This window comes from Megalobrama amblycephala, linkage group LG11, assembly GCF_018812025.1.
Source record: "Megalobrama amblycephala isolate DHTTF-2021 linkage group LG11, ASM1881202v1, whole genome shotgun sequence".
Classification (NCBI taxonomy): domain Eukaryota; kingdom Metazoa; phylum Chordata; class Actinopteri; order Cypriniformes; family Xenocyprididae; genus Megalobrama; species Megalobrama amblycephala.
In genome coordinates this window covers 11,061,687-11,088,846 of record NC_063054.1, presented here as the reverse complement: position 1 = coordinate 11,088,846, position 27,160 = coordinate 11,061,687, and the positions used below count along the sequence as shown (strand labels likewise).

General features: G+C 36.7%; 1 protein-coding gene across 1 annotated transcript; it reads left to right on the top strand.

The window, feature by feature from the left end:
- The first annotated feature begins 43 nt into the window (after nucleotides 1-43).
- si:ch73-74h11.1 (desmoglein-2) lies at nucleotides 44-25,581 on the top strand. Its single transcript, XM_048208667.1, has 14 exons — nucleotides 44-414; nucleotides 5,221-5,328; nucleotides 13,190-13,348; nucleotides 13,432-13,570; nucleotides 14,706-14,875; nucleotides 14,966-15,100; nucleotides 15,192-15,377; nucleotides 16,550-17,247; nucleotides 18,329-18,471; nucleotides 19,039-19,260; nucleotides 20,934-21,173; nucleotides 21,261-21,379; nucleotides 21,483-21,794; nucleotides 22,372-25,581. The coding sequence occupies exons 1-14, from the start codon at nucleotides 358-360 to the stop codon at nucleotides 23,233-23,235; spliced, it is 3,552 nt and encodes a 1,183-aa protein (XP_048064624.1). The 5' UTR covers nucleotides 44-357; the 3' UTR covers nucleotides 23,236-25,581.
- The last annotated feature ends 1,579 nt before the right edge of the window (nucleotides 25,582-27,160 follow it).

Below are 27,160 nucleotides of genomic sequence, written 5' to 3'. Positions count from 1 at the left end.
TTGCACAAAATCACATACAGCTGTCACAGTCACTATGTCTTTTTACATTTTAAATCTGTTGTATAGCTTCCTTCATACACAATGTGAAAAAAAAAGAAGGGTGGAGAGAGAGAGAGAGAGAGAGAGAGAGGTGGTAGGGGGCTCCTCCACAGCAGAAAACTCTCGCTCTTGGGTGTGTACAGGTGAAAGTTTTCAGATGCCCCACCCAAAAATAGTGATCAGTAGCCTAACCTGCCCCCCACTTCAAACCCTTTCCTCAAATCCTCAAGCACAGCTCTGATCTGCAGCTCAGAAAAGAAGGACCTGAGAAGATACGAGAAACAAGAACTGACCGCTTGCACCTGACCTACAGCTGTCATGTCTCTCGTTTGGCTTGGACGAATATGTTTGGTCCTGCTGCTGTGCAGGACTGCGGTGAGTGATATTCTCACATGCTCAGTTTGGTTTCTTTCACACATACTTAAGCAAACACTTTTATTATTAACATACTATACATACTTCACACACTATCTTGATCACATTAACAGAAACAATTTCATTTTTTTTTTTCCCAAAAGCATTTGTATAAGATTATGCAGTGTTACATGAAATAGATTTGGTCTGATCAGTTCTCAAAAGTTTATTTTGATATATAAATATAATATATATATAAGTAAGCAAGTACATCATTATAGTAAAATGAGTATCATAACAGTCACTAATTGTTGTGGCCTATTGTTATGCCTATAGAAGGATCTAACACTAATTACTGTTAATATAAAAATGCCTGTGGGCAGCATAGTCTCAAGTTTAAACTTGCATTCTGTGCTACAGCAGCGGATTCTTACAGTAGACAGAAAGAAAAAAGACATTACTGTCCCCTCAGCACATTCAGTACTAGTTCAGTTTACAGTACAGAGGAAAGGTTTACAGTAAACACACATAAACAAACAAACACACACACATAGTACCTGTAGTAGTTTGGAAACATTACTAGTTTTAATGTTTTTGAAAAAAGTTTATTATGCTCATCAAGCCTGAATTAATCTAATCAAAAATACAGAAAAAACAGTAATATTGTGAAATTATTACAATAAAAAAAAAAAAAAAAAAAAAGGTTTTATATTTTAATATACTTTATCACAATTTCTGTGATGCAAAGCTGAATTTATCAATGTTGGTAACAGTTGTTCTGCTTAATATTTTTTGAATCTGTGAAGCATTTTTTCAGGATTCATTGATGAATAAAAAGTCAAAAAGAACAGCATTTAATCAAAATAGAAATCTTTTCTAACAATATGAGTCTTTACTAGCAGGGACGAAAATACCATTTTTCACAAAAATGTCATTTTAAAAGATAATGTTTAAGACAGCGATATATTTTTGCTGTGGTCAATAATTCACTAGTGCGGTCTATCAATACCAGGTGGTATTTTGTAAAAATACGGCTTCAGTATAATTGCACATTGTTATTTTCGACCCCGTCAGTTGGGACGAAAATAACATAACAAATCAAGCTAGATTTTTTGTGTTAGTCTTGTCTTTATTAAATATACCTAACTATGACCTTGTTACTATGTAACTGCAAACATATTTTCATCAAATGTTTCACAAGTAACCCAACAGTACAAACTTGAATTGTCAATGCCAATTTATTTTATAAAACATTTTTTCAACAGTATGAACAATATGAAAATTAAATTACATTAGCATAATATAAATTCTCAATATAATGTAACAGTAATCATGTTTCCAATCCAGCTGTTTTTATGCATAAATTCAAAATATGCATAAAAACATCTGAATGGAAACTTTGCAAACTCATAGGTGGATGTGGAAAAGCTACGGTATAGCTAAAAAGTAAATGTGACTATGGTAAATGTAAACAGATTGAGTGAATAAATGGTGACATACAGAAATCAGCAACAGATATGTCCAGGAACATAAACATCTGGCTGAATCAGACCTCTGTCTGTCTTTCTGACTCTCACTCTTGACATATTCTGCTAGTATAACATGACATAAATATGTTTTAATAAATGCTGCAACGCAGAGAAAGCCACCACATTTGCAGTGGGACAAAAGAAGCAGTTGTTGTCACTTCAGCAGGACGAAAGTAACAAGTGTTCTTCTGATATTTAAACCCCATTTACTTTCATACTGAAAATTCTGACAAGGTAAACTTCGGGATGGGTTACAGCACTAAATAACTTGTAGATTGATCATTATTGTGATACAGAAAATGAGAAACACAACTTGTAATCAGAAAAAAAAGTACAGCTTCAGCAATTTATTTCTCAAAAACTGCTTTTCAGACCTAACTGCAGGAAACAATGATGAAATCACATGATATTCGTCAAGGGTTGCGTGCTGAACGTGCTGTCATAATTTGAAATGCAAATGCTGTCAGAGCTCTGGAAAAATCGCTTTGTTAATTTCATCCCGGTTCTCCCCCACTTTTTTATCAATCAATATGTACAAATTTTGCAGTAAAATATCCAAAAACCACTAGGCCAGTGTTATATATTTTGTTCACTTGAGTATCTAAAATATCCCAAATCTTTCCAGCTATTTGTAAATAGAGAGAAAATTGCGATTTTAACCAAGGATCTGGGACGTGTCCGGGAGTCGCCCGTCAATGGCGTCATACCCGTGTTATCCTCGGTTTGTAGAAACCATGGAAACACTAAAGACGCTTTAATATATTACATGTTTTATTAAGGGAACAACTGTTTGGTTACATTTATAGACAGAAAAATAATTATTGTACAGTACAGTCCAAAAGTTTGGAACCACTAAGATTTTTAATGTTTTTAAAAGAAGTTTCGTCTGCTCACCAAGACTACATTTATTTAATTAAAAATACAGTAAAAAACAAAATCGTTACTCCAGTTTTCAGTGTCACATGATCCTTCAGAAATCATTCTAATATGATGATTTGCTGCTCAATAAACATTTATGATTATTTTCAATGTTGAAAACAGTTGTGCACTTTTTTTTTTTTCAGGATTCCTTGATGAATAGAAAGTTCAAAAGAACAGCATTTATCTGAAATACAAAGCTTCTGTAGCATTATACACTACCGTTCAAAAGTTTGGGGTCAGTAAGAATTTTTATTTTTATTTTTTTGAAAAGAAATTAAAGAAATGAATACTTTTATTCAGCAAGGATGCATTAAATCAATCAAAAGTGGCAGTAAAGACATTTATAATGTTACAAAAGATTAGATTTCAGATAAACACTGTTCTTTTGAACTTTCTATTCATCAAATAATCCTGAAAAAAAATATTGTACACAAATATTTTGTACAATTGTACACATTAAATGTTTCTTGAGCAGCAGATCAGCATATTAGAATGATTTCTGAAGGATCATGTGACACTGAAGACTGGAGTAATGATGCTGAAAATTCAGCTTTGCATCACAGGAATAAATTACTTTGTGAAATATATTCAAATAGAAAACAGTTATTTTAAATTGTAATAATATTTCACAATATTACTGTTTTTTACTGTATTTTTAATTAAATAAATGTAGCCTTGGTGAGCAGACGAAACTTCTTTTAAAAACATTAAAAATCTTAGTGGTTCCAAACTTTTGGACTGTACTGTATATAGATCAACACATTTACTTTCATACTGAAAAATTCTGTTACAATAAGTCTTATTGTTTAAATCTAGTTCTCTTGATTTTCCCAGAGTGAGTATCTACCATGCTTTTACCATGCCTCAGAGAAAAAAACACTCTTTTGTCAAGTAGCTAAGTAATACAGCATTTTCTCCATCATACAATACATTGCATGCCATTTATCAACACAAGCCACCCAGCATTTTTTTATTATGATATTCTAAAATCGATCTATGTTACTGCAGTGTGTACTCACAACAGCCACCGAGTAACGTTATAACATCATTTTCAACACTCTCAAATGTATCTAATATGATAAACAGCGCTGTGTTACCTCATACGGTTGACCGGAAGAAGTGGAAGCGGCGACTGCGACATAATAAGAGCTCCACAGCTCGCGAGGTGTTCATTAGCAATCGCTCCTGCGCTGCTTCATATTACAGTAACGTTAATAATCTCATCCATGAACATGATTTCTGCTCGATTCCCGTCCTGATTCTTTTCTACTGGCTGTGAGGTGAAGACGAAATTTCCAAAGATTCCGTGCTCAAACCTCAAACTCGCCGTCATCAAGCTACGCCTTTGTTTTGAATAGGCGACCTCTAGCGGTGAAAAATTGTAGCTTCAACACATACCTGCTGAATTAAAGTATTAATTTCTTTCAAAAAAAGAAAAACATTACTGACCCCAAACTTTTAAACTGTAGTGTATATTGTTACAGAAGATTTATATTTTAAATAAATGCTCTTCTTTTTTTTTATTCATCAAAAAATTTCATCATTCATCCTGAAAAAAGGTATCACAGGTTATGAAACACATTTCTATCATCACAATAGAGTTTCATGACAGAACTTAGGCATTGAGCAGCACAACTTTTTCCAACATTGATAAAAAATCAGCATATAAGATTGATTTCTGAATTATCATGTGACACTGAAGATGGTAATGGCTGGTTAAAATTTAGCTTTGCATCACATAAATAAATTATATTTTAAATTATATTAAAATAAAAAGGCATTATTTCAAATTGTAACAATATTTCACAATATTACTGTTTTTTCTGTATTTTTGATCAAATAAATGTAGGCTTGATGAGCATAAGATACTTATTTCAAAAGTATTAAAAATAGTAATGTTTTCAAACTTTTGACCGGTACTGTGTGAATCATTTCTAAGCACGAATACTGTTGACAGATCTGGTATGCTGTCACGGCAGGCCATAAATAATTCCCAAAAGCATGTACAAGCATAGAGAGAAAGAGATCTGCTTTCACAAAATGTACACCAGTGCTCCAATAGTCCACAATACATTGTTGTTCGTGTTCACACACTTGAAAATAGCACTTGGATCTATTTTTATCAACATCAACAGTTGCCAACCATAAACAGTTGACAAAGAAGATCAAACTGACATGACATGATGAAATAGTCACTAAAACATATAAAGACAAAATCCCAAAGATCTTCACATTAATTGTAGGATTAGAGGTACTGTTGAGTACAGATAAAATAATACATTTTTCATATATGTAATAATAAATAATACTGAATATATGGTAAATGAAGTTATATGTGCTTAATGTCATACATTCTGAAAAAAATCTAATTCTTTAGGCATCAAGAGCCAACAGCAGATCTAATCGAAGGAAACGAGAGTGGATTCTTCCACCAACAAGGCTGTATGAGAATGTTGACTACACAAAAGAGGAGTGTGTGGCAAAAGTAAGCATTTTAGTTTTTTTTAGTTTTTTTTTTTTTTTTTTCTGTACACACCCAAAGACATATTTTGCATATGCTTGCACTGGGTGGTCCTAATGTTAGTCTTTTCTTGTTCTTGCAAGCACCTGAAAAACTTGAGGTCTGGATCTACTGGTTCTTAAAGCTTCACATTTTCACCCGTTTCAAGCTGCCCTATTGTCTGGCTATCACCAGACCAAGCTCAATTTAACCCTCTACTGCACACATGTTGATGGCACATGAAAAGAAAAAAATATTCCACATCATTTTTTGGTTCATTTGGGAACATTTTATCAAAAAAAAAAAAAAAAATTATTAGAGAAAAAAAAAAAAAAAATTCAAGAAATCATTAAGTAAAAAGGGAAAAACACTTGAAAGACATTGATATATTGAATTTGATACATGCATATGTCTGTATCATGTAGTGTGCTATGCCATATAATGTACTTCAAGTAATAAGATTTCACTCCGTACAAAACTTCAAAAAGCACTTCTTCTCTGCTGTGACATAGTGGTGTATGTTACAATTTTTGCACATCACTTTGGGTGTTCCTGCACACCCAGGAACCCTGCATCTTCCCTTCTTATAATACATTGTTGCCAATGAGAGGTACTCTCTAAAACATCCCTCGAAAAGTACTCATTGCACAACGTTGCCCTGAGGCAACGAAAAGAAAAACTGAATTTCTGAACATGCAAAATAAAAAAAAAAGTTCATAAAACCTGACAAAAGGCTTCTCTACACCTTCATCCACGCACACATATTTTGTATGTACAGTTCATGCAGTTTTAAATAAGATTACTAAAGCAAATAATATTGCCTTCTTCTCACACCATGTGCTCCTGTGACCATGTGTCAGAACAGGACGTCCCACCTCTTAATGGTGCTTGATGGTACTCTAACACCTTACTGGACTGTTATCTGGTGCTTTCTCGACCTTTCTAATTGGTTGTTTTTCATTTAAAGAAAAATTTACTAAACATAGGGCTTAAGAAAACTGTAGAGGGTTAAAATTGAACATTGGTCTGGGGAGTCTGTATGTATTTCCTACTGCACAAGAGGCGTGATCATCGAGCATTATTCACGCAATTGGATAGTCCTTCAACCAATCAGATCAACGATCCAGGTGACGTAGGCTACTTTGCAGAGCAACGCGAAAACTCCAGACAGGCTTAAGCCGCGTTCAAGTCATGTCGGAAAGATCGTATTTAGGCTACGTGCTGAACGCACATGAACACCACAATGTTGTAAATACGAGTGGGAAGCTCGGGATTATTTTTAAGCCCCGATCTGTACGAGTTGGGGGCGTGTCAGTCAGAAACATGGCGAAATACCACAATACTTAGGTATTTAGCAGCGACATTGTCAGGTTTTTCTATTTACAATGAAGTAAGCTGAGCAAAAAATACGATAGCATCATAATATAAAAATGTAATATGTAACAATAAAGTTTACAATGGCTTCATAAATTAATTAAAACCATAAAAAGCAACATACAACCATTGCACATTCTTTGCTCTACATTTTCAAAAAGTAGAAGTGTTGTTATTTTGTGTAATTAATTTAGAGAAGGCACACCGCCATCATACTCCGACGAAAGTGACTTGAACACACCGTCGTACACACGAATTCCCACCTCGTAAATACGAACTTCCCAGGAGGACTTGAACGCACCATTAGTTTGTATTGGTTTGTAGCATTGATCAGCGGTTTGCAGAAGCAGCAATGGCATCAAGCGATTTTTGCAGGTTGTGCAAAAAAAAAAACATGAAAGTGAGTGGCATTTACACCCACTCGAGCGATTTGTTTGCTAAACTAAAGAAGTCATCCAGCATCGTCGAGAGGTTAAAAGCTGCTTGCCGGTGTTACAATATATTCGGTTCCTGAAATATTCTGTTCCACTGGGTGGCGCTTACGCGAATATTCATGATATCCTCCTATTGTGGGCGTGTCCTTGAAACAACGCGCAAGCGAATGGAACTGAAAATATTAGTACACGCTTCTCAAATCGCATCGGTTTAATGGATTATTTCGAAAAGGCAATAAAATATTCAGTGTTAAGCAACAGTTCACATGTTCAAAGCAATGCATAGTTTGTGTAATATGATAAATCGTCAGAGCTATTTTGCCTGATTGAGTACAAGACAGGCATTCAGATAAACAGTTAACGTAATGATACATCAGAGCAAACATGAGCGAATAACCTTGTTTTACACTGATGTGTTTTCTGTTTAGCTTTTTTATTTGTGAGGCTTTAAAAAGTATTTGAATAGTTTGATTAGTTTGCTTCCTTTGTTGTAATTGTGTGACTACAGGCTACTGCATAGTGTTGACAACTTGAAACAAACCTCTACAAATGTATCTGTGACCTAATAAAAAGCTATAGCCTGGTGCGATTATTCTGTCATCCTTAATTTCTTGATTAATTTGATATTTTCAGTGTTTATCGACATATTTATACACATTCTCAAACATGTCTGGGGGGAATTACGGTTACATGTGGTTTGGCACTGGTAGGACAATCAGCTGTCCTTCTGTCTCCCTGTAGCACTGTCTCAGGCATCTAATTAAAATATGTGTTCTATTGAGATATGATAAGATAAGATATGGCATCTTCGTGTGTGTGTGTGTGTATGTGTGTGTGATGGAGGGATTCCCGCCGCTGTTTTGACTACTTTACACGTTTTAGGAACATTGCAGTTCATTGCTCTGTTCACATCTGCATTCCTCATACCTCCTGCAACAGGACTAAGGCATGTTCACACAGGTGATCAGAGACCCTGGGCATCTTTATTCTGGTGTTTTTCAGAGTCAGTAGAAAGGTCTCTTTAGTGTCCTAAGTTATTGTAACTGACCTTGATTGACCTATAGGTGCATGTGAAATAATTGAAAAACATGACAAACATTGCTAAAACCTTTTCTAAATATCTGTAAAGCTTATTTGGATTGTACAAAATTCTTTAAAATATTATCCTGAAAATTGTTTCATTTTTTCTTAGTTTATTTTTTTTAAAACAACAAATTCAGTTGTAGTCTATATAAATATTAAATACATTAAATGTTATAACAAGTACAGAAGTAATTACGAATGTAACTCAAATTGAAAAGACATTTAAAAATTCAAAAACAATGAGGTTCTGAGGTAAATATTAAAACAGGGCCTTGGCACTCGGGAGCAGCCTTCATATGCATGTCCAGATCACACACTGCCAGAGCTATCCAAGACTTCAGCTCTCACATCCAGCCTGAAACAGACAGTGACTTTACAAGATGATGAGTGTAATGTGGAAACATCACAAAACCAAAACAAAACCATATGACACTGGTGATAATAACAAGTATAACGTCATCTTGTAAAGTAGCTGTCTATTTTTTCTGTGCATTTGTGCTGCATTACCTCTGTAATCATAAATTATATGATTATTATCAGAATTTTTTTTTTTGACTGCTTTTGAAATTGTTTTAAATCAGGTAAATCAGGTTGTTTGAGTATGTGTTATGTTTGACAAATTTCAGGGTTTTGTGCTGCAATATCCTGCCTTGTCAAACTTTAAATAAAACTAAACTAAACTAAACTATAATTTTCTTATCATAATTATAATATTTTAAACAAAAATAACATAGCTGCTGGCATGAAGACTGTCATCAAAACAAAGCTCCAAAGATTTATATTCCAAAGGAATATTTTATTACCTTTTCGAAATAATCCATTAAACCGATGCGATTTGAGGAGAGTGTACTAATATTTTCAGTTCCATTCGCTTGCGCGTTGTTTCAAGGACACGCCCACAATAGGAGGATATCATGAATATTCGCGTAAGCACCACCCAGTGGAACAGAATATTTCAGGAACCGAATATATTTTAACACTGTCGCTTCTCTATCGTCATCGTGTTATACCCGCCAATAGCGAGCAAGGTGGATAAGCCAGTCTGTGATTGGTTCCCGCAAAAGTGTAACAGAGGCAGCAGAAATGAATGTACAGGTTTCCAGACTGAGTTGCTGGGCGAAATCAAATCGCCGGCAGATCAGGCTGGGTTTACCCAGTCTAGCTGCCCTCAGTAAATCCTCCTGAGACCAGCAAAACAAAAGCTGAAAGCATTTTTTAAAAATGTATTTCAGTTAGGCCGGAGGTCGGCAACCCGCGGCTCTTTAGCGCTCCCCTAGTGGCTCCCTGGAGCTTTTTCAAAAATGTATGACAATGGAAAAATATTTTTTGTTTTCATATGGTTTCTGTAGGAGGACAAACATGACACAAACATTCTTAACGTTTTCCAATGCTGTAAAAATGTGTATAATAAATATTAAATTTCAGCATTTCTGTCAACGAAGATTTGCGTCATAGCTCGCGACACACGTTTCAGCTCGGCGCGAGGGTATGCATCGACGTCACCTTCCCGCCGAAAGCGCGCTCCCTCAGCTGGACTGAGTGGCAATTAAGAACCTGCTGCATGACTGGATTTAATAGGGGAAACTGAGGAAAACGCGAGTAAAACAAACGAATTACACTAAAGGTTGGACTCGAAAGTGTTTCTTACAACTTGTCAAATAAACCTAATCCATGGATATCGACATGCAGTCAGGAGTCGTGTTTCCTGACATTTATATGTGCCTGATTTGACGCCGGGGAAATACATAAAGCAAATCTGCCTGTGAATATTTTATATAACGTTAACTACAATATAGGTAGGTTTAAATCCGAGTAATCACTTATATCAATGTTATATATCGTCATATTGTCCAGCCTTAAAACATATAGTTTTATAGTATAGTTTTTGTCAATGTTTATTTTAAAACACACAATTATGCAGAATATAAGATGGAAAATATTTAATTGACGATTTGTCAACATAATATATAACAATACAATATATATGGAATGATTTTACAACAATTTGACACAAAATGATAAATGCAAATCCATGTTTCTCTGCCTGGAGTCCAGCTGTTTCTGTGAATTGCACCGATCCATTAGGTTTTTTCTGCTTTCAGCAGTTTTTAAATATATACCTCGGGAATACCTCATTATTTAGGTATTTGTAGCCTACTTAGTCATTTTGATAGTAGGCTAATATAGCTAATATACACTTACAGCCTGTGTTGCCTTAATATAAGGCTTATATAAGGCTTTTAATTTTTTTGCGGCTCCAGACAGATTTTTTTTTTTTTTTTTTTTTTTTTTTTTGGTCCAATATGGCTCTTTGAACATTTTGGGTTGCCGACCCCTGAGTTAGGCCTATATTTTGTACATAATTGCATACACTAAATTAATAGTGCATTCATACAGGGCTGTCGCCAGAAAAGATAGACTGTTTTTTTTTTTCTGACTGCTCTTTCTGAGAAACACACATTCACTAAAACCCGTATTTACAGTTTTTTCAAATTGCTTACACACAGTTTTTGAAATGGAAACAACGGCTCCATTTCTCAAAACTCTTCACACAAAACCAAACACGCACACAACATGCAAAACGTCACACATATGTTTCAAAAGCAAACACTTCATTCAAAACTATTTTAATTATTCTAAAAATTGTATTTTTGTGTAGTAACTCTACAAACAAACAAACAAACATAAAATGATTAGTCACATACACGCCAAACTGCACACAGATGTGAAAAATGTAAAACAATACTCTCTTGTGTATTTTGCTTGTTCAGCGGAGTGTACAGGAGTTTGTCATAGCACTTGCATGTACATTTGCACAAATACACTGTATGTACAGTATGCATGCACAACTGATGCATTTTACACAGGTATTGAACTGAACTGTTGATATATATATATATAAGAATAATTTCTTTCTTTCTCAAAACAGAGTTTTGATTTGTAAGTGAACAAATTTTATACAAGAGTTTTCACACATTCATCATTGGTTGTAGTTAATCAGGAAATGAGTGTGGTTTTTAAATGGTAGCCTAGATCTTCCCAAATGAACCACAAGAGCTGTTAGTTTTGAGTGATGTGTCTGTTTGTTTTTCAATAGCAAACAGAGTGTAAAGCACGTGATGTGCTTGTAGTTTTGCAGACTTGGTCTGAAGATTCAGTACATGATTGAATGGTTTCACTGAGTGGGCCTTAAAGGGTTAGTTCACCCAAAAAAGAAAATTCAGTCATTAATTACTCACCCACTGTGACTACAGTGGTTCAACCTTAATGTTATGAAGTGACGAGAATACTTTTTGTGTGCCAAAATAACAAACAAATAACGACTTTATTCAACAATATCTCAAAACACTGCTTCGAAGCTTTACAAATCTATTGTTTCGAATTAGTGGTTCAGAGCATGTATCAAACTGCCAAAGTCACATGATTTCAGTAAACGAGGGTTCGTTACGTCGTGTTTCAAAAGTTTCGAAGAAACGCGAGATATTGTTGAATAAAGTCGTTATTTTGGTTTTTGGCACACAAAAAGTATTCTCAACACTTCATAACATTAAGGTTGAACCACTGTAATCACATGAACTGTTTTAAATATGTCTTTAGAAGCTTTCTGGGCATCTGAAAGTGTTAATTATCTTGCTGGCAATGGAGGCCTCACTGAGCCATCAGATTTCATCAAATATATCTTAATTTGTGTTCTGAAGATGAACGAAGGTCTTATAGGTGTGGAATGACCTGAGGGTGAGTGATTAATGACATTTTTGGGTGAACTAACCATTTATATACTACTTTTAGCATGTAAGAAATTTGAAAAAACTGTATTATAAATGAAATACTGACTAAGATCTATATTAAAAACAGAACACCAAAACACAAGCTAGTCCAGCCTACAACAATTGAGATAAATTAATTAGGCTATAGTCTACACCAAAACACATTTTCATTATGCCTATACACTATCGTAAACAAGAGTCACAAAAGTTCTTCAGTTCCACCAACAATACAATAATAATTATGTAAGTCTATAGCATATTAAAAGGGCACTATAGGGGAGAGTGGGGTAAGATGAGCCAGTGGGTAAGATGTCATGTGAACCACCCATCATTTCTGCCAGACTGTGAAAATGAGAAGCACATAGAGGGGGTGGAAGTGACCCATTTACTTTAAAAACTGTTTGTCAAAGTAATATTTTAGCATATCAGATGTAATGGCTGCTACATCAAAGCAAATTTATCCTATAACATTCATCTATGATGAATGTTGGTGATTTACCAACATAATTATAAAACCATGCAAATCATTTAGGTAAATAATAACCTGAATTGGTAAGCTTCCTAGTTTTTTCAGTGAATGCAGTACTACTCATTTGTGAAAAAAATTACAGTTAAAGCAAAATGGGTATTACTTTGCATGTTAAAGTCGGCATAAAATGGAATTGCGATGGTCTTTTCTTTCCTATTGTGACGTTTACCCGAGTGAAACTTCTCGGACAAGAAAAAATGTAGGGTGGGGCTTGATTTTGTGTATCGGGAATTGATTGGATGGTTTTGGTTTGCTTTTGGTGTGATGTCATATGAGTGACAGGTTGCCCCGCCCTCGCACTAGTAAACACATCATCAGAGAACAGAAGAGATGTCCCTGCAATAGGGAAACATTATTTTGATTAAACAATATGAGGGCACATGAATTAGATTTTTTTTTTTTTTTTTTTTTTAAAGATGTGCACAGATAAATCATTTATAATAAACACTGCAATATTCCATTAAAAAAAGAAAGAAAAAGAATTGTCCATTTTGATTTCATGGTGATTTTAAGTCCGGTCATGTACCGGCATTGCTTATTACAATGGACCTATTTTGACCACAAAATTTCACAGAAATTTTGCTAAGGTGACCACGTTCACACATTTAAATACTCAATATTCACTAATGTTCTCAATATTGTCTTGTTCTTCTTTTTAGATCCGGTCTGATAAAGATATCAACTGGCAGATGGTGGAATATAGACTAAGAGGTCATGGTGCTGACAAGGCACCATATAATTTGTTTGTAATCAATCCAGAAAATGGCTTTGTTAGGGTCACCGGCCTGCTGGACAGAGAGAAAACATCTTTATACAACGTGAGTTGTGCCTCAGGTTCATGAATGAAATGGTGATAATGACTGAAATACACATATCTTTTCTAATTTTTTCTTCTGTATAGTTGACTGGCATTGCAAAATTTCGTAACGGATCAATAGCAGAAGAAAACATTGAGCTGAAGATTAAAGTTGAGGATCAAAATGATAACACACCGATATTCAAATTACAAAGGGGATCTGTGAAGGAAAGCAGCAAGATCGGTGGGTTGAATTAATTTATTACCACATTGTTCTTCCTGTTTTCCCAATCAACCATAGCAGTTTCCCAACTTCCTTAAACACAGAGCTTTCTCTGTTCTGCAGGTTAAAAGGTTATGAATTAAAAATACAATGCTATTTTATACATTGTTAGTAAGTTAGCCTAAAATAGCACACTTTTTGATGATGTTAATAGGTTACTACTCCAATAATAACTGTTATAGGTGAGTTATTGTGCTTTAAATTGATTATGATTAACTTTAGTTAGTGTGTAATGTTGCTGTTTGAGCATAAACAACATCTGCAAAGTTACGATGCTCAACGTTCAATGCAAAGGAAGATATTTTCTTTTAAAGAATTCTCTGTTTAAGGACTACAACGAGCTTCTTCCCAGGTTGGTGACATCACTGACCCTAAAATCTACATAAACCCCGCCCCCGAGAACATGCAACAAAGGGAGCAGGGCCATGTTGGGCTGCTTTAGAGAAGAGGAAGAGTTGTTGTAGTAGAGAGTTGTTGCCATGCCGTCATTTTACACCGGATTTCTTCACAAACGAGGGTCAATTCAACGCTGGATTTGCACAAAAGATTAACATGACGGCACATGCTAGTCGATGAGTTGAATCAACTCCACAGCAACTACATAAATTTATCCACTAACCGTTCAGAAACGTCCAGTTTCATTCTAAAAGTTGTAACTTCTTCCCGAGTCTCTCCATCAGTGTCGACAGTTTGAACAATGTAAGGCTGAACACCGTTACTGACAATCCTCATTTTGGCTGCGTGAGATTCTCCAGCTTTGTTGTTGTTGAGCAACCGAAGCGCAGGCTGTTAAAGCTCCGCCCTCTTCTGGAAAGGGGGCCGGCAGCGGCAGCTCATTTGCATTTAAAAGGACACACAAAACGGCGTGTTTTTGCTCACACCCAAATTGGGAAAAATTTGACAAGCTATAATAAATGATCTGTGGGGTATTTTGAGCTGAAACTTCACAGACACATTCTGGAGACACCAGAGACTTATATTACATCTTGTGAAAAGGGACATAATAGGATCTCTTTAACATTATCATACACCCACCTATTCTAAATACTTAATACAAATGACACATTTTTCTGTCAATGTTCTTATGAAACTACAGGAACACCTGTCATGCAGATAACAGCTACTGATGCAGACGAGCCGGGCACTATCAATTCCAAAATAGCATACAGTATAGTAAAACAAACACCAGCGGATTCCAAATACATGTTCTCCATAGATAAAGAAACTGGGAAAGTCTATGTGAAGGAGACAAACCTGGATCGAGAGGTAGGCTAACTGATATGAAAACTGGCACTGCATAACATTTAAACTGCATGATCATTTAAATTCAGGATTTTGGCCAATTCTCTTTTACAGAGACACGACACATATACTTTAATAGTTCAGGGAGCTGATATGTATGGAGATCCATCTGGAAACACAGGAACAGGCACTGTGCAAATTCATATTTTAGACATAAATGACAATGTTCCCACTCTTGAGAAAGAACAGGTAAGATCTTAAAATGTCCTGCAAGCTGTGGTTATTCAATGACATAAGTGTTTTTTTGTGCTATAGCATCAGTTGTTCTTTCCTCTGTTAGTATTCAGGCAGTGTTGATGAAGGTGTGACTGATGTGGTTGTCATGAGAATTAAAGCCCTGGACAAGGATCTGGAATTCACTGATAACTGGCTGGCAGTGTTTGATATTATCAAAGGAAATGAAGATGATCTCTTCACTATTGAAACGGACCCTAAAACGAATGAGGGAATTCTAAAACTTGTCAAGGTGAATGCTTTTTCTAAAATGGAAATAATCACCCTTTCATATTATACTATTTGTTGAGGGCTCAATGACTGAATCTCTGAATTCAGTGTTGGAAGATTAGCCACTATCTAGGTAGTGGCTAATGGGGATCCAAATCAACAAATAAAATAAAAAATCTCTCAATTCATTCAAAAATACATTGCAAATGGACAGTGGTACAAGAGGATTACCAAATCATTGTTTTAAGTGTGAAAATATTGCAAAAGTAACATAGAAATTCAAAAATAATGGACTTGTGACAAGGCCCTGAAATAATCAGCCCTGCATTTTATGCTTTCATTTTGTGATGAGGGATTTTTTTGCTAGACAAAGAGCAGGAGAAATACCAAGCGAGTGTCTCAGAGCCAGCAAAAGCTATGAAAAGAGTGACTGTTTATCTCTCAGAGTAAGATGCAGCCTGCAGAAATGACATGCATTGTTGTTCTCACTGGAACTACCAACTGTAGCCAAAAGTCACTAAGCCATTTCCAAAGCCCATATTTACAAAATATAGATTCTGGGAATCAATACTCTGGTCTCATGAGACCAAATCAATCATTTTGGATCCAACAGCATCCAAAATGTTCTGGTGTTGCTAGAGGAGGAGTACAGTGAGAAGTGCCTGGTTCCCACAGTAAAGTTCAGTGGTAGTAAAGCTCTTATATAGGGATTTATGAGTGCTGAAGGTGTGAGGGAGTTATGCTTTATCAATGCTGTCATGAATTCCCACACCACTGTGTGATTTGATACACAAACTTGAAACAGAAGATGTTACCCTTTCCTCATTCCCTGCATTGTTGGGCATTTTTTCAACATGACAATGAGGATATGCATTCTCCCAAGGTGAAAAACCTTCTGTGGACATGTATTGCATTCAATATAAATATTTAAATATATATATATAATATATTTATTATTATAATATTATTTTATTATACTATTATTTATTATTAATTTTCCTTGATGGTTATACCACATAATTTTAAGAATCATTAAATTTGACTTTTTTTTCAAACTTTTGTACGTTTTTCACTTGGCACAAGCATTTTAAACTAGTTTTTTTAAAACCACTTTTTCTTGTATGTCATCAACCCTGAGACATGTCTTACTCATATCCCTGTTTTTCTTTTCCATGTCTATCTGCTTGTCTGAAGCCTGTTGATTTTGAAAAGGTAAAGGCCTTGGACCTTAGTTTGGTTATATCAAATGTAGCTCCTTTTATAAACGGAAGTGCTTTAGAGCTGGACTTGAACCTGGACAAGAACAGACCAGGGGCTGGAACGGGCTTAGGAGCAGGGGCCGGGATGGGAACAGGATTGGGAGTGGGGTTAGGAGTAGGGTTAGATGTGGGAGTAGGTGCTGGACTGGATGCTGGACTGGATGCTGGACTGGATGCGGGACTGGATGCAGGAGTGGATTTGGGTGCTGGATTGGGTGTAGATGCTGGACTGGATGCTGGATTGGATCTAGGTGCTGGATTGGATCTAGGTGCTGGAGTGGATCTGGGTGCTGGAGTGGATGTCGGAGTAGATGTGGGTGGTAATATTGGACCTGATGGTAAGCCTGGAGCCAAACCTGGCCCCTCACCTGGTGTAAAGCCTGGGTCTAAACCAGGAACAAAACCGGGAACGAAACCTTCTGGCAAACCTGGATCTGAGCCTGATAAAAAACCAGCTGGGAAAGGTTACCCAGTTAAGATTAGTGTAAATAACCTACCTGATGGCCCTATATTCTCACCTTCTTCAAAAGACTTCCCAGTGTCAGAAGATCCAGATAATGAAGATTTCCCAATAGTGCTGGGCAAATATGCTGCTTTGGATGGTGATACTGGAGAGCCAGCTGAAAATGTGAGGTGAGCTTTGATACCAAGGTCACTTTTTCAAAGTAATGAATGGTATTACATCGTGTCCTAACTACATGTGATAAAAGGTATCTTTCCCATGTTAATCAGAGTTTGTCCTAAATAGCTGCGACTAGTGACACGTTATGATTCTATTTTAGAAATGGTTTCTGCAATGATGCAGCTTCAACAGCAACACAAAGTATGGCAATGATAATCTCAAGTACTGTTTATGTGCTTTATTTATTGTTAAAAGTGTCTAATGTCCGTTTGAATATCATTTTGCGTTCTCCGCTTTGTAGCCCTATTGAAAAAAACAGGTTAGGTGGTTAGGTATGTTTTGAAGCATGGAAGCTGGTTTGAGTTGGTTTATACTGGTCATGAGCTGGTTTAAGCCGGTCAAGTGCTGGTCCTAAGATGGTCATAAGCAACTAGCTCCAGCTAAGGACCAGCTTAGGACCAGCACTTAACCAGATGAAACCAGCAAAGGGCCAGTATAAACCAGCTCAAACCAGCTTCCATGCTTCAAAACATGCCTAACCAACATATGCTGTTTTTTTTTCAACAGGGAGCCGTTCTGAAAGAAACCTCAGATCGTGAAAATAATGGGCACAGCACAGGAACGTTCAAACTGTCAACTCATTGTAAACAAACAAGTGTATTATATGACAAAGATGGTTTTGGTCACTCTTGATGTACTTCAAATAATATTTAAATTATGTAATATTTATGAATTTCGTTGTGACTGCCGTGCGCTTCCCAAGAGAGCCCGCCCTCATGCTCTTCTGATTAGATGTGGTTTTTGATTGATTTTGTCGCGTCTCGTAATCGCTTGAATCTTCGCATTTGGTTAGGACGCAGTGTTATAAAGTGTACAGCTAGTTTTTATATTAATGTTAAGTATATTAATGATTTTATATGAAGTTTCAATACAGAATTATTTTCATTGATTATATTTGTAAATAAAGGTGGATAATATAGATTTCTATCATTGCTATAATTGATTATCAAATAGCATGGTTTATATGGCGGCCTAATAATCTTAGATCCACTGTTTTCATGTTATTGTTTTGATCATTAATTGAATACCCAGGTATGCTAAAGGTCATGATCCTGATAACTGGTTAACCATCGATGAAGAAACTGCTGAGATTAAACTGACAAAGGTTCCTGATCGAGAATCAAAGTTTTTGGTCAATGGAACCTACTTCGCAAAGATTATCTGCATGACTCAAGGCAAGCATAATTTTTCAGGTTTCATATCTATTCCAAGCCCAAACAAACAAACAAAAAATGCTGAAATTAATTTGAACTCCAACCTTGTCAGAAAGATAAATATTTATGTTCAAAAAAATAGAGAGACTTTTGAAGGTGTTTGGATTGGGTGGTTTTCTAACAGAAGGCTGTTAAATGTTTTTTGTATGTTTTTTTTTGTTTTGTTTTTTGTAAATAATTAATATGTTGTAAATATGTAAATGTTAATAAGTATCTAAATATTGTTTTTAAAATATTAATTGTTTTAAATATTTAGATATTTAATCAATCTTAGATTGATTTAAATTATCTTGATTAATAATCTTGATCATTGCATTACATTAACATTTATAGAATCTAATATTTGTTAAATATTTAATTGACAATATTTAGATATTTAAAACATCTAGATAATTTTTAGATACTTGTATTTGTATTTGCATTGTTACAATCTTGAAACCCTTGTTCTAAATCATTGAACATCAAACATTCATTCTATTGATTGTGTTGTTTTCTTTAAAATATCTACATTTCTTTCAACATTTTTAGATATGCCAGCTAAGACAGCTACTGGGACAATAGCATTAAAGGTGGAGGACACAAATGACCACTGCCCCACATTGACCAGCACATTTCATCAAACTTGTGAAAATAATAAAGTGATAAATGTCACGGCTTTCGATGAGGACGCTGATCCAAATGCCGCACCTTTCCAGTTTGTTCTGATAGAAGAGGAGAGTGTGGGAAAATGGGAGATGGTGCCTATAAATGGTAAAGACAAAGCAGGTTTATTCACTTTAAACATACTACAAACCCGATTCCAAAAAAGTTGGGACACTGTACAAATTGTGAATAAAGAAGGAATGCAATAATTTACAAATATCATAAACTTATATTTTATTCACAATAGAATATAGATAACATATCAAATGTTGAATGTGAGACATTTTGAAATGTCATGCCAAATATTGGCTCATTTTGGATTTCATGAGAGCTACACATTCCAAAAAAGTTGGGACAGGTAGAGGTCGGAAAAGTTAAATGTACATATAAGGAACTGCCAATTTGCAACTTATTAGGTCAACTGGCAACATGATTGGGTATAAAAAGAGCCTCTCAGAGTGGCAGTGTCTCTCAGAAGTCAAGATGAGCAGAGGATCACCAATTCCCCCAATGCTGCGGCGAAAAATAGTGGAGCAATATCAGAAAGGAGTTTCTCAGAGAAAAATTGCAAAGAGTTTGAAATTATCATCATCTACAGTGCATAATATCATCCAAAGATTCAGAGAATCTGGAACAATCTCTGTGCGTAAGGGTCAAGGCCGGAAAACCATACTGGATGCCCATGATCTTCGGGTCCTTAGACGGCACTGCGTCACATACAGGAATGCTACTGTAATGGAAATCACAACATGGGCTCAGGAATACTTCCAGAAAACATTGTCGGTGAACACAATCCACCGTGCCATTCGCCGTTGCCGGCTTAAACTCTAAAGGTCAAAAAAGAAGCCATATCTAAACATGATCCAGAAGCGCAGGTGTTTTCTCTGGGCCAAGGCTCATTTAAAATGGACTGTGGCAAAGTGGAAAACTGTTCTGTGGTCAGACGAATCAAAATTTGAAGTTCTTTTTGGAAAACTGGGACGCCATGTCATCTGGACTAAAGAGGGCGAGGACAACCCAAGTTGTTATCAGTGCTCAATTCAGAAGCCTGCATCTCTGATGGTATGGGGTTGCATGAGTGCATGTGGCATGGGCAGCTTACACATCTGGAAAGGCACCATCAATGCTGAAAGGTATATCCAAGTTCTAGAACAACATATGCTCCCATCCAGACGTCGTCTCTTTCAGGGAAGACCTTGCCTTTTCCAACATGACAATGCCAGACCACATACTGCATCAATTACAACATCATGGCTGTGTAGAAGAAGGATCCGGGTACTGAAATGGCCAGGCTGCAGTCCAGATCTTTCACCCATAGAAAACATTTGGTGCATCATAAAGAGGAAGATGCGACAAAGAAGACCTAAGACAGCTGAGCAACTAGAAGCCTGTATTAGACAAGAATGGGACAACATTCCTATTCCTAAACTTGAGCAACTTGTCTCCTCAGTCCCCAGATGTTTGCAGACTGTAATAAAAAGAAGAGGGGATGCCACACAATGGTAAACATGGCCTTGTCCCAACTTTTTTGAGATGTGTTGATGCCATGAAATTTAAATCAACTTATTTTTCCCTTTAAAATGATACATTTTCTCAGTTTAAACATTTGATATGTCATCTCTTATGTATTGTGAATAAAATATTGAAATTTGAAACTTCCACATCATTGCATTCTGTTTTTATTCACAATTTGTACAGTGTCACAACTTTTTTGGAATCTGGTTTGTAGACTGGACAAACTCGAATGCAGTTAGCAGAGTGTAATTCTCTCTTATTTGTAGGAACAACTGTGAGCTTCCATGCACATGAGGATTTGTGGCGAGGCATCTATACACTGACAGTGAAGATCTCTGACGCTCAGGGTCTGTCCTGTGCAGACAGCCAAAAGTTTGAGGTAGAAGTGTGCACCTGTGAGAAAACAGGCTCATGTGGGCCGAGGCTAGCCGCGCAACGTGGCTTCCCGTTCAAAATAGGAGCACCAGCCATTGGCTTGTTCCTCAGCGGTGCAGCTGTGCTCCTGCGTGAGTTATCCGTGTGCGCGACACTGTTGTACAGTTGTCACCCTTATAAAGCTTATAATACAAACGCTGTGTTACTTGCATTTTCAGTGGTACCCTTCCTACTGATCTTCTGCCAGTGTGGGACCGTGAGCGAGTTCACAGATTTGCCCTTTGATGCAAAAGAATGTCTTATTTCATATCACACTGAAGGCATAGGGGAGGACAAGGTATGTACCCAGAAGCTATTTACTCAGATTCAAATTTAAAATTACAACTTGAGTTTATATCATAAAACACACTTTCAACATGTGGACTTGATTTTGTATATAGGAGGTTCCTCTTCTCAGCAGTCCTGTTGCTATAATACCCCAAAAACAACTGTCCCAGGATCTCAAGGTTTCCAACACTGTATCCTCAATACCCTTTCAAGCAAGTGTTGCTAATGTCAGCAAAATGTTCAACCAAGAAATAAACGATGGGTTTACAGAAACTGACAGCAGGTTTTGGTACCGGAAAAACACCCTTTTAACAGCCAACCAGCACAATAGTGCTCTCTACTCTGCAACACTCGTGCATGAAAAACAGGATATTTATGGGGATATGGCATTGGGAGATGAATTCCTCAATGAATACTTCTCTCAGGTATGAGATTATCTAGGTTTTGAAGCATCTTATTCATATTTAAATTAATGTAATAATAATTGTGATCACGATTGCCCTGCATAGCGTTTGTATGACTATTCTGTGTAAAATAAGAAGTGAATTTTTTTATGGAATACCTTGGGAAATCATTCCAATCTAATGAAAGTGAATTCTGCCAAATGTGGGTAGATTTCAGCAGTAGCGTGTAACTCAGTCACTCCTACTAGACACTTTGGCGGGTTGAATTTTATATATAAAATACATTTTCAATTGTAACCTTTTAAAGTCTTCTGAAATAATAAACTAAGTGCAATGTTGTCAAAAATATTAATTTTTCGATACATATCTGAAATGCATCCTTATTACTTGAATTTTGGTGTGGGATTGTGCGTACTGCACATAATTTTACTCATTCCCGCATAAAGCTGCCTCTCATTATTAAATTAAGTTCTTTTTTGAGTTCTTTATGGTGCTTTTCCAATTTGACATCCCCAGACTCAGTTACTTATGTTATATTGTAAACAGTGGCCAGGCTATATAAATGATGACAGAATTTTCATTTGATTCTTTATTGCAGAAAGCAAGCTGTGCTGCAGCAAAGCCTCCCCTGACAGACGGTCTTCTGGAATATCAGTATGAGGGTCAGGGCACCCCTGCTGGCTCTGTTGGTTGTTGCAGCCTCCTTGAGTCTGACGATGACCTGGAGTTCCTTAACAACCTTGGGTCAAAGTTCCTTACATTAGCGGACATATGCCGTTCTCCAAAGCCTTGCTTACCCCCTCCCAAAACTGAGCAAGTAGTCAAATCAGTTGAAACCAGCTACAAAAGCGAGAGCACCAGCACCATCCAGGTTACCAAAACCACTCCACCTCCACAACAGGTACAACAAAGCTCTGTTACCAAAGTCGAGACGGTTAATGAATCAGCCACACTTCCACGGGCCAAAGCAAGCCAGACACTTTTCGTGCAACAGCAGCCTCTATTCTACCTGGTGGAGCAGCAAATGCCAAACACAGTTTTTGTTGAGAGCCCCACTCAGGGTTTGTATGTAATAAATGGCAACCCTGGGACGGAAGGTTTGATACTGCAAGGCAGAAATGTTTCACAGGCGACACTAAGCAGAAGACAGCAGGCAATGTATGTGATAAATGGAGCCCCTGTAGCTGCTCATCAGCCGATTCAGTTGCAAACAGAAGTACAGGAACAGGAGGCAGTGCTGGGATTTAGCCCCATCTCATCTCCCATCGGAGCGCCTGGAGGTGTACTGCTAATGCAGACACATTTTCCTGAGAAAGCAGTAGAAAAGGAAACGGGAAGACCACCATTGCTGTTTACTGATGTGCCAGCACTGGCCAAAAAACAAAAAAAGAAAACACCATCTGAGCTGTTAGGTACCAAATTAGTGAAGGCTGAACTAAAAGATACTGTGTCATCTAAATAGATAAGAGCAGATCCAATAAGACAAGCACCTATGACACCTGATTTGAGTGATGTGACTATAAATGTTTTGCCGTATTTTACAAAAAAGTGATTAGATCTAGATAGATAGATAGATAGATGCTCCGTCTAGAGTTCATTTCTCTAGTGAATTAACATGCTGTGGACACTAATGGCTCGTTTCCACTGAGCGCTACAGTTTGGTTTGGTTCAGTACAGTACGGTACGCGATTTTTGCCGTTTCCATTGTCAAAGGTTGTGAATGCTACCCTAATTCCGAACCATACCGTACCACTTTTTTGGGACCCTTTCGTTGGGGTACCAAGTACAATAGTACCGTACCAAAAGGGTGGAGCTACACTCTGCAGAACGTTGATTGGTTGACAGAGAATCGTCACTTGCACGTGCTACAAGGGGAATGACAACACAAGAAGCGCCACACACGAATGTGGTTCAGGCAACGATTTGCCTGGGAACAAATGATAAATTCATGAGACCAAAGATTGGCCGTTATACACAAGATGAATGATATCTCGTTTTTAACCACTACAGAGACATCTGAGCCAGCGGCAAATGTCGGAAGGACTAGCCAAGGTACAGCTGCTCTCGGCGGTGTACATTAGCACTAAGCGCCCAGTGATCGCCTGGATCTCACATCCATGCTGCTGCATGAACGACTGAACTTTGCGTACTTGGTATTGTGAAAAGCCGAATGTTGCATGCAGCAAGCAAAGCTCAAGCCGAGAAGCAAGATCAAGATCTGCTGTATTCACTGTTGTTTACTGTGTCATTTTCTTCTTCGCACGAGAATGACGTCAATTGCTACTTTCCGGCTAAACCACGCCTATCAAGTAAGCGTACTGTTGGCAGTGGAAACGCAAGCCTGATTAGGGTGTACCATTCCGAACCATACCGAAATGTACTGAACCGAACCGTACCGCTCAGTGGAAACGAGGCATAAACGACTTGCCTGAGGTAAATGTAATGCTATGTTAGATATTATTCTCAAGCTGTTTTATTAATGTCTTTCTGCAGTTGAAACACTAGTTTAGAGATTACATGTAAACATATCTATGCACAGATTGTGTTTTTCTTCTTCTGCGCTTTTTCCCGTTGTGGTGATTAGCAAACAGTGTTGCATTACTACTTACACACCCTTCTGGATTGGAGTGTGGATTGTCTGTGACTGACTGTTTTTTGTCATCTGATTGACGGTTGTAGATGAGTACATGTTTCGTTAAACCCCTGATTAGATAGATAGATAGATAGATAGATAGATAGATAGATAGATAGATAGATAGATAGATAGATAGATAGATAGATAGAAATATCAACTGTTGCTGTCTATGAAAAACTTCTCATGAAGTTCCATTTGGGTTGATGTCTGTATAGATAGATGAAGAAGCTGCCCATTAGACTTCTCATAGGCTGGTCCCACTTTATATTAAGTGGCCTTAACTACTATGTACTTACATCAAAATAATATGTACAATGTACTTATTGGGTTCATATTGAATTGCAAAACACTTTTGCTGCTTTTGAGGTGTGATACGGGTAAGGTTAGGGAAAGCTTTGGCAGTATGGGTAGATTTAAGTGTAGGGGTAAGGTGTAAGGGATGGGTCAACAGTGTAATTATAAATGTAATTACAGTAATTAATTACAGATGTAATTACATGCAGGTGTTTTTAAAATATCAGTAATCTATTCAGTAAAATATCAATGCAAAAACATGTATGTACACAATAAGTGCATTGTATCAAATTATTCATTTAAATGTAAGTACATAGTAGTTAAGGCCACTTAATATAAAGTGGGACCCATATGTTTTGAGACACCGCCAATGTCTGTAGTCAGATGTCAATGCCAAACTTCAAGAGAGTGACTCCAAAGTAGTGGAATTCTGGAATTCTGGGGTGGTTCACTGTTTTTTTTTTTTCTATGCTTGATTGTGTTTATGGGGTGCAGTTTAACATGTTTTTTTTTTTTTTTAAATGTTGTATTTTTCATATATTTTACTTTTATTCTACACCGCTGTTTCCATTGTCATTTGAATGGCCGGATTGACTTCCTGCTTCTGATACCACTCCCTCCGGAATATGCAATGTGCTCAGATTGGTTAGCTGGCCCAGTGTATTGTGATTCACTGAAGCATCTGGAAACGCCATACCCCTTACCATTAGTTGTTACATTTGCTTCAGTGGAAATGTAAATAATGGCGTCCATATTATCAAATTGAGCCAGAATCAGACCCAGATAGCATGATGACATGGGTCAAGCAGAACCTCTGCAAGCACGGTTTATTTCTGTTTGTATTTGTGTCAAAGTGTTTAGATATGCTGTCACTTGTAAATGTTACTGCTGTTTGTTAGCTTTTAATATACAGTTTTATCCTGATTAAAGCTTTACTGTAGCTGAATACATGACTGAGTAGTAGCATTTTTGTAAAGGCAGCATTTAATTTATAGCATGAATATATACGTGAATATATATACGTCCTTGATGCAACCAAAAATAGCAACATAACTATACATTTAAAAAACATGTACAAACAATAAAACATACTTACAGTTATGCAGTTTCTGCTTTTAAAGTGGGAACGTTTTCATCTTTCAGTAATAGCCTTCGTGCAAATCCAGCATTGAACTCGAGCAGATTCTGGAAGCTGTCTTTGGTGCCGCTTCCAGTGTAAACAGTGTGTTTTTTACAGTCTATGGTGTAGACAATATCACTTATTATTATTATGCATTGCGCCTCTTGCGTACAGTGTACACAACTCTTCCGCTTTTATATGCCATGTGACATGGCCTTGCCCACTTGCGTGTTCCCGGGGGCGTGTTTTGCAGGGTTTATGATGTCACCAACCCGGGAAGAAGCTCATTGTAGTCTAAACCAGTCATTTTTGTAGGCATTAAACTGCCATAACTTTAAAAGACAATAACTCAGTTTGCATTAAACTTTCAGCGCTGTAACTTTGCAGATACTGTTTATGCTCAAGCAGCAACATTACAAACTAACTAAAGTTAAAAACGTGAAATTGCAATGAACCACCCCTTTAATTTAATTTCATAGAAGATAAGATCACTTAGATCAAATGACATTTAACCCTGAAGCGAAACGCTGTTTTTAACAGAGAAAATGTAAAGACAGGATCACGCATGCAAAATGAGATCAAGCCTGAGAAGCACAACTTGAAAATCCAACGCTTTGTCTTCAGCTGAAGCTACTATTTATCAAAAAATGTCTGGAAGGAGAAACATAAATGTCCTCACTGAAAGATAATATCTTGTGCTGTTCAGTCCGTCAGAGAAGGGTGTGTCGATGCAGACACCATCTGGACCGTTTGGCCAAGAGGTTCATCAGCATTCACACTGACACACATGCATGTGGCCTGATGTTCTGACAGCTGAAGGAGGAATCATTTGAGGGAGAGTGAACAGTAAAGAACACTGTGTGTGAGCTAAGTGTTACAGATGGAGATGGCCCGTGGGAAGAAACTGTAAAATAAGCACAGGGAAGTAAGAAATCCAGGCACATTAATGCTCACCCAGGAAGTGAGGGTTTGAATTTGTTCAAAAAAAAATATATATATATATATATGCAAATATTAAGGAAACATTCAATTTTATCATTCTTCAAACATTATGGGAACGGAATCTTTGAAAGTTTTCTGAAAAAAGTTTATAGAATGTTAGACGTCCAACAAACATTCCACGGGCGATGTATAAATAATGTTTTTGTGCTAACATTTTGAGAACATTTTTAAAGACTAGATAACTTTAAATGAACCTTCTATTAATGTTACTGGAATAATGTTTGTTAATAATGTTGAGAGAACCTTGCCAGTACGTTCTGACAATGTTCCAGGTTAGCTGGGGTGTCTTTCCCCATTCTTACAATCATTTCTTCTTATTTCTCTATTTTTTAACCA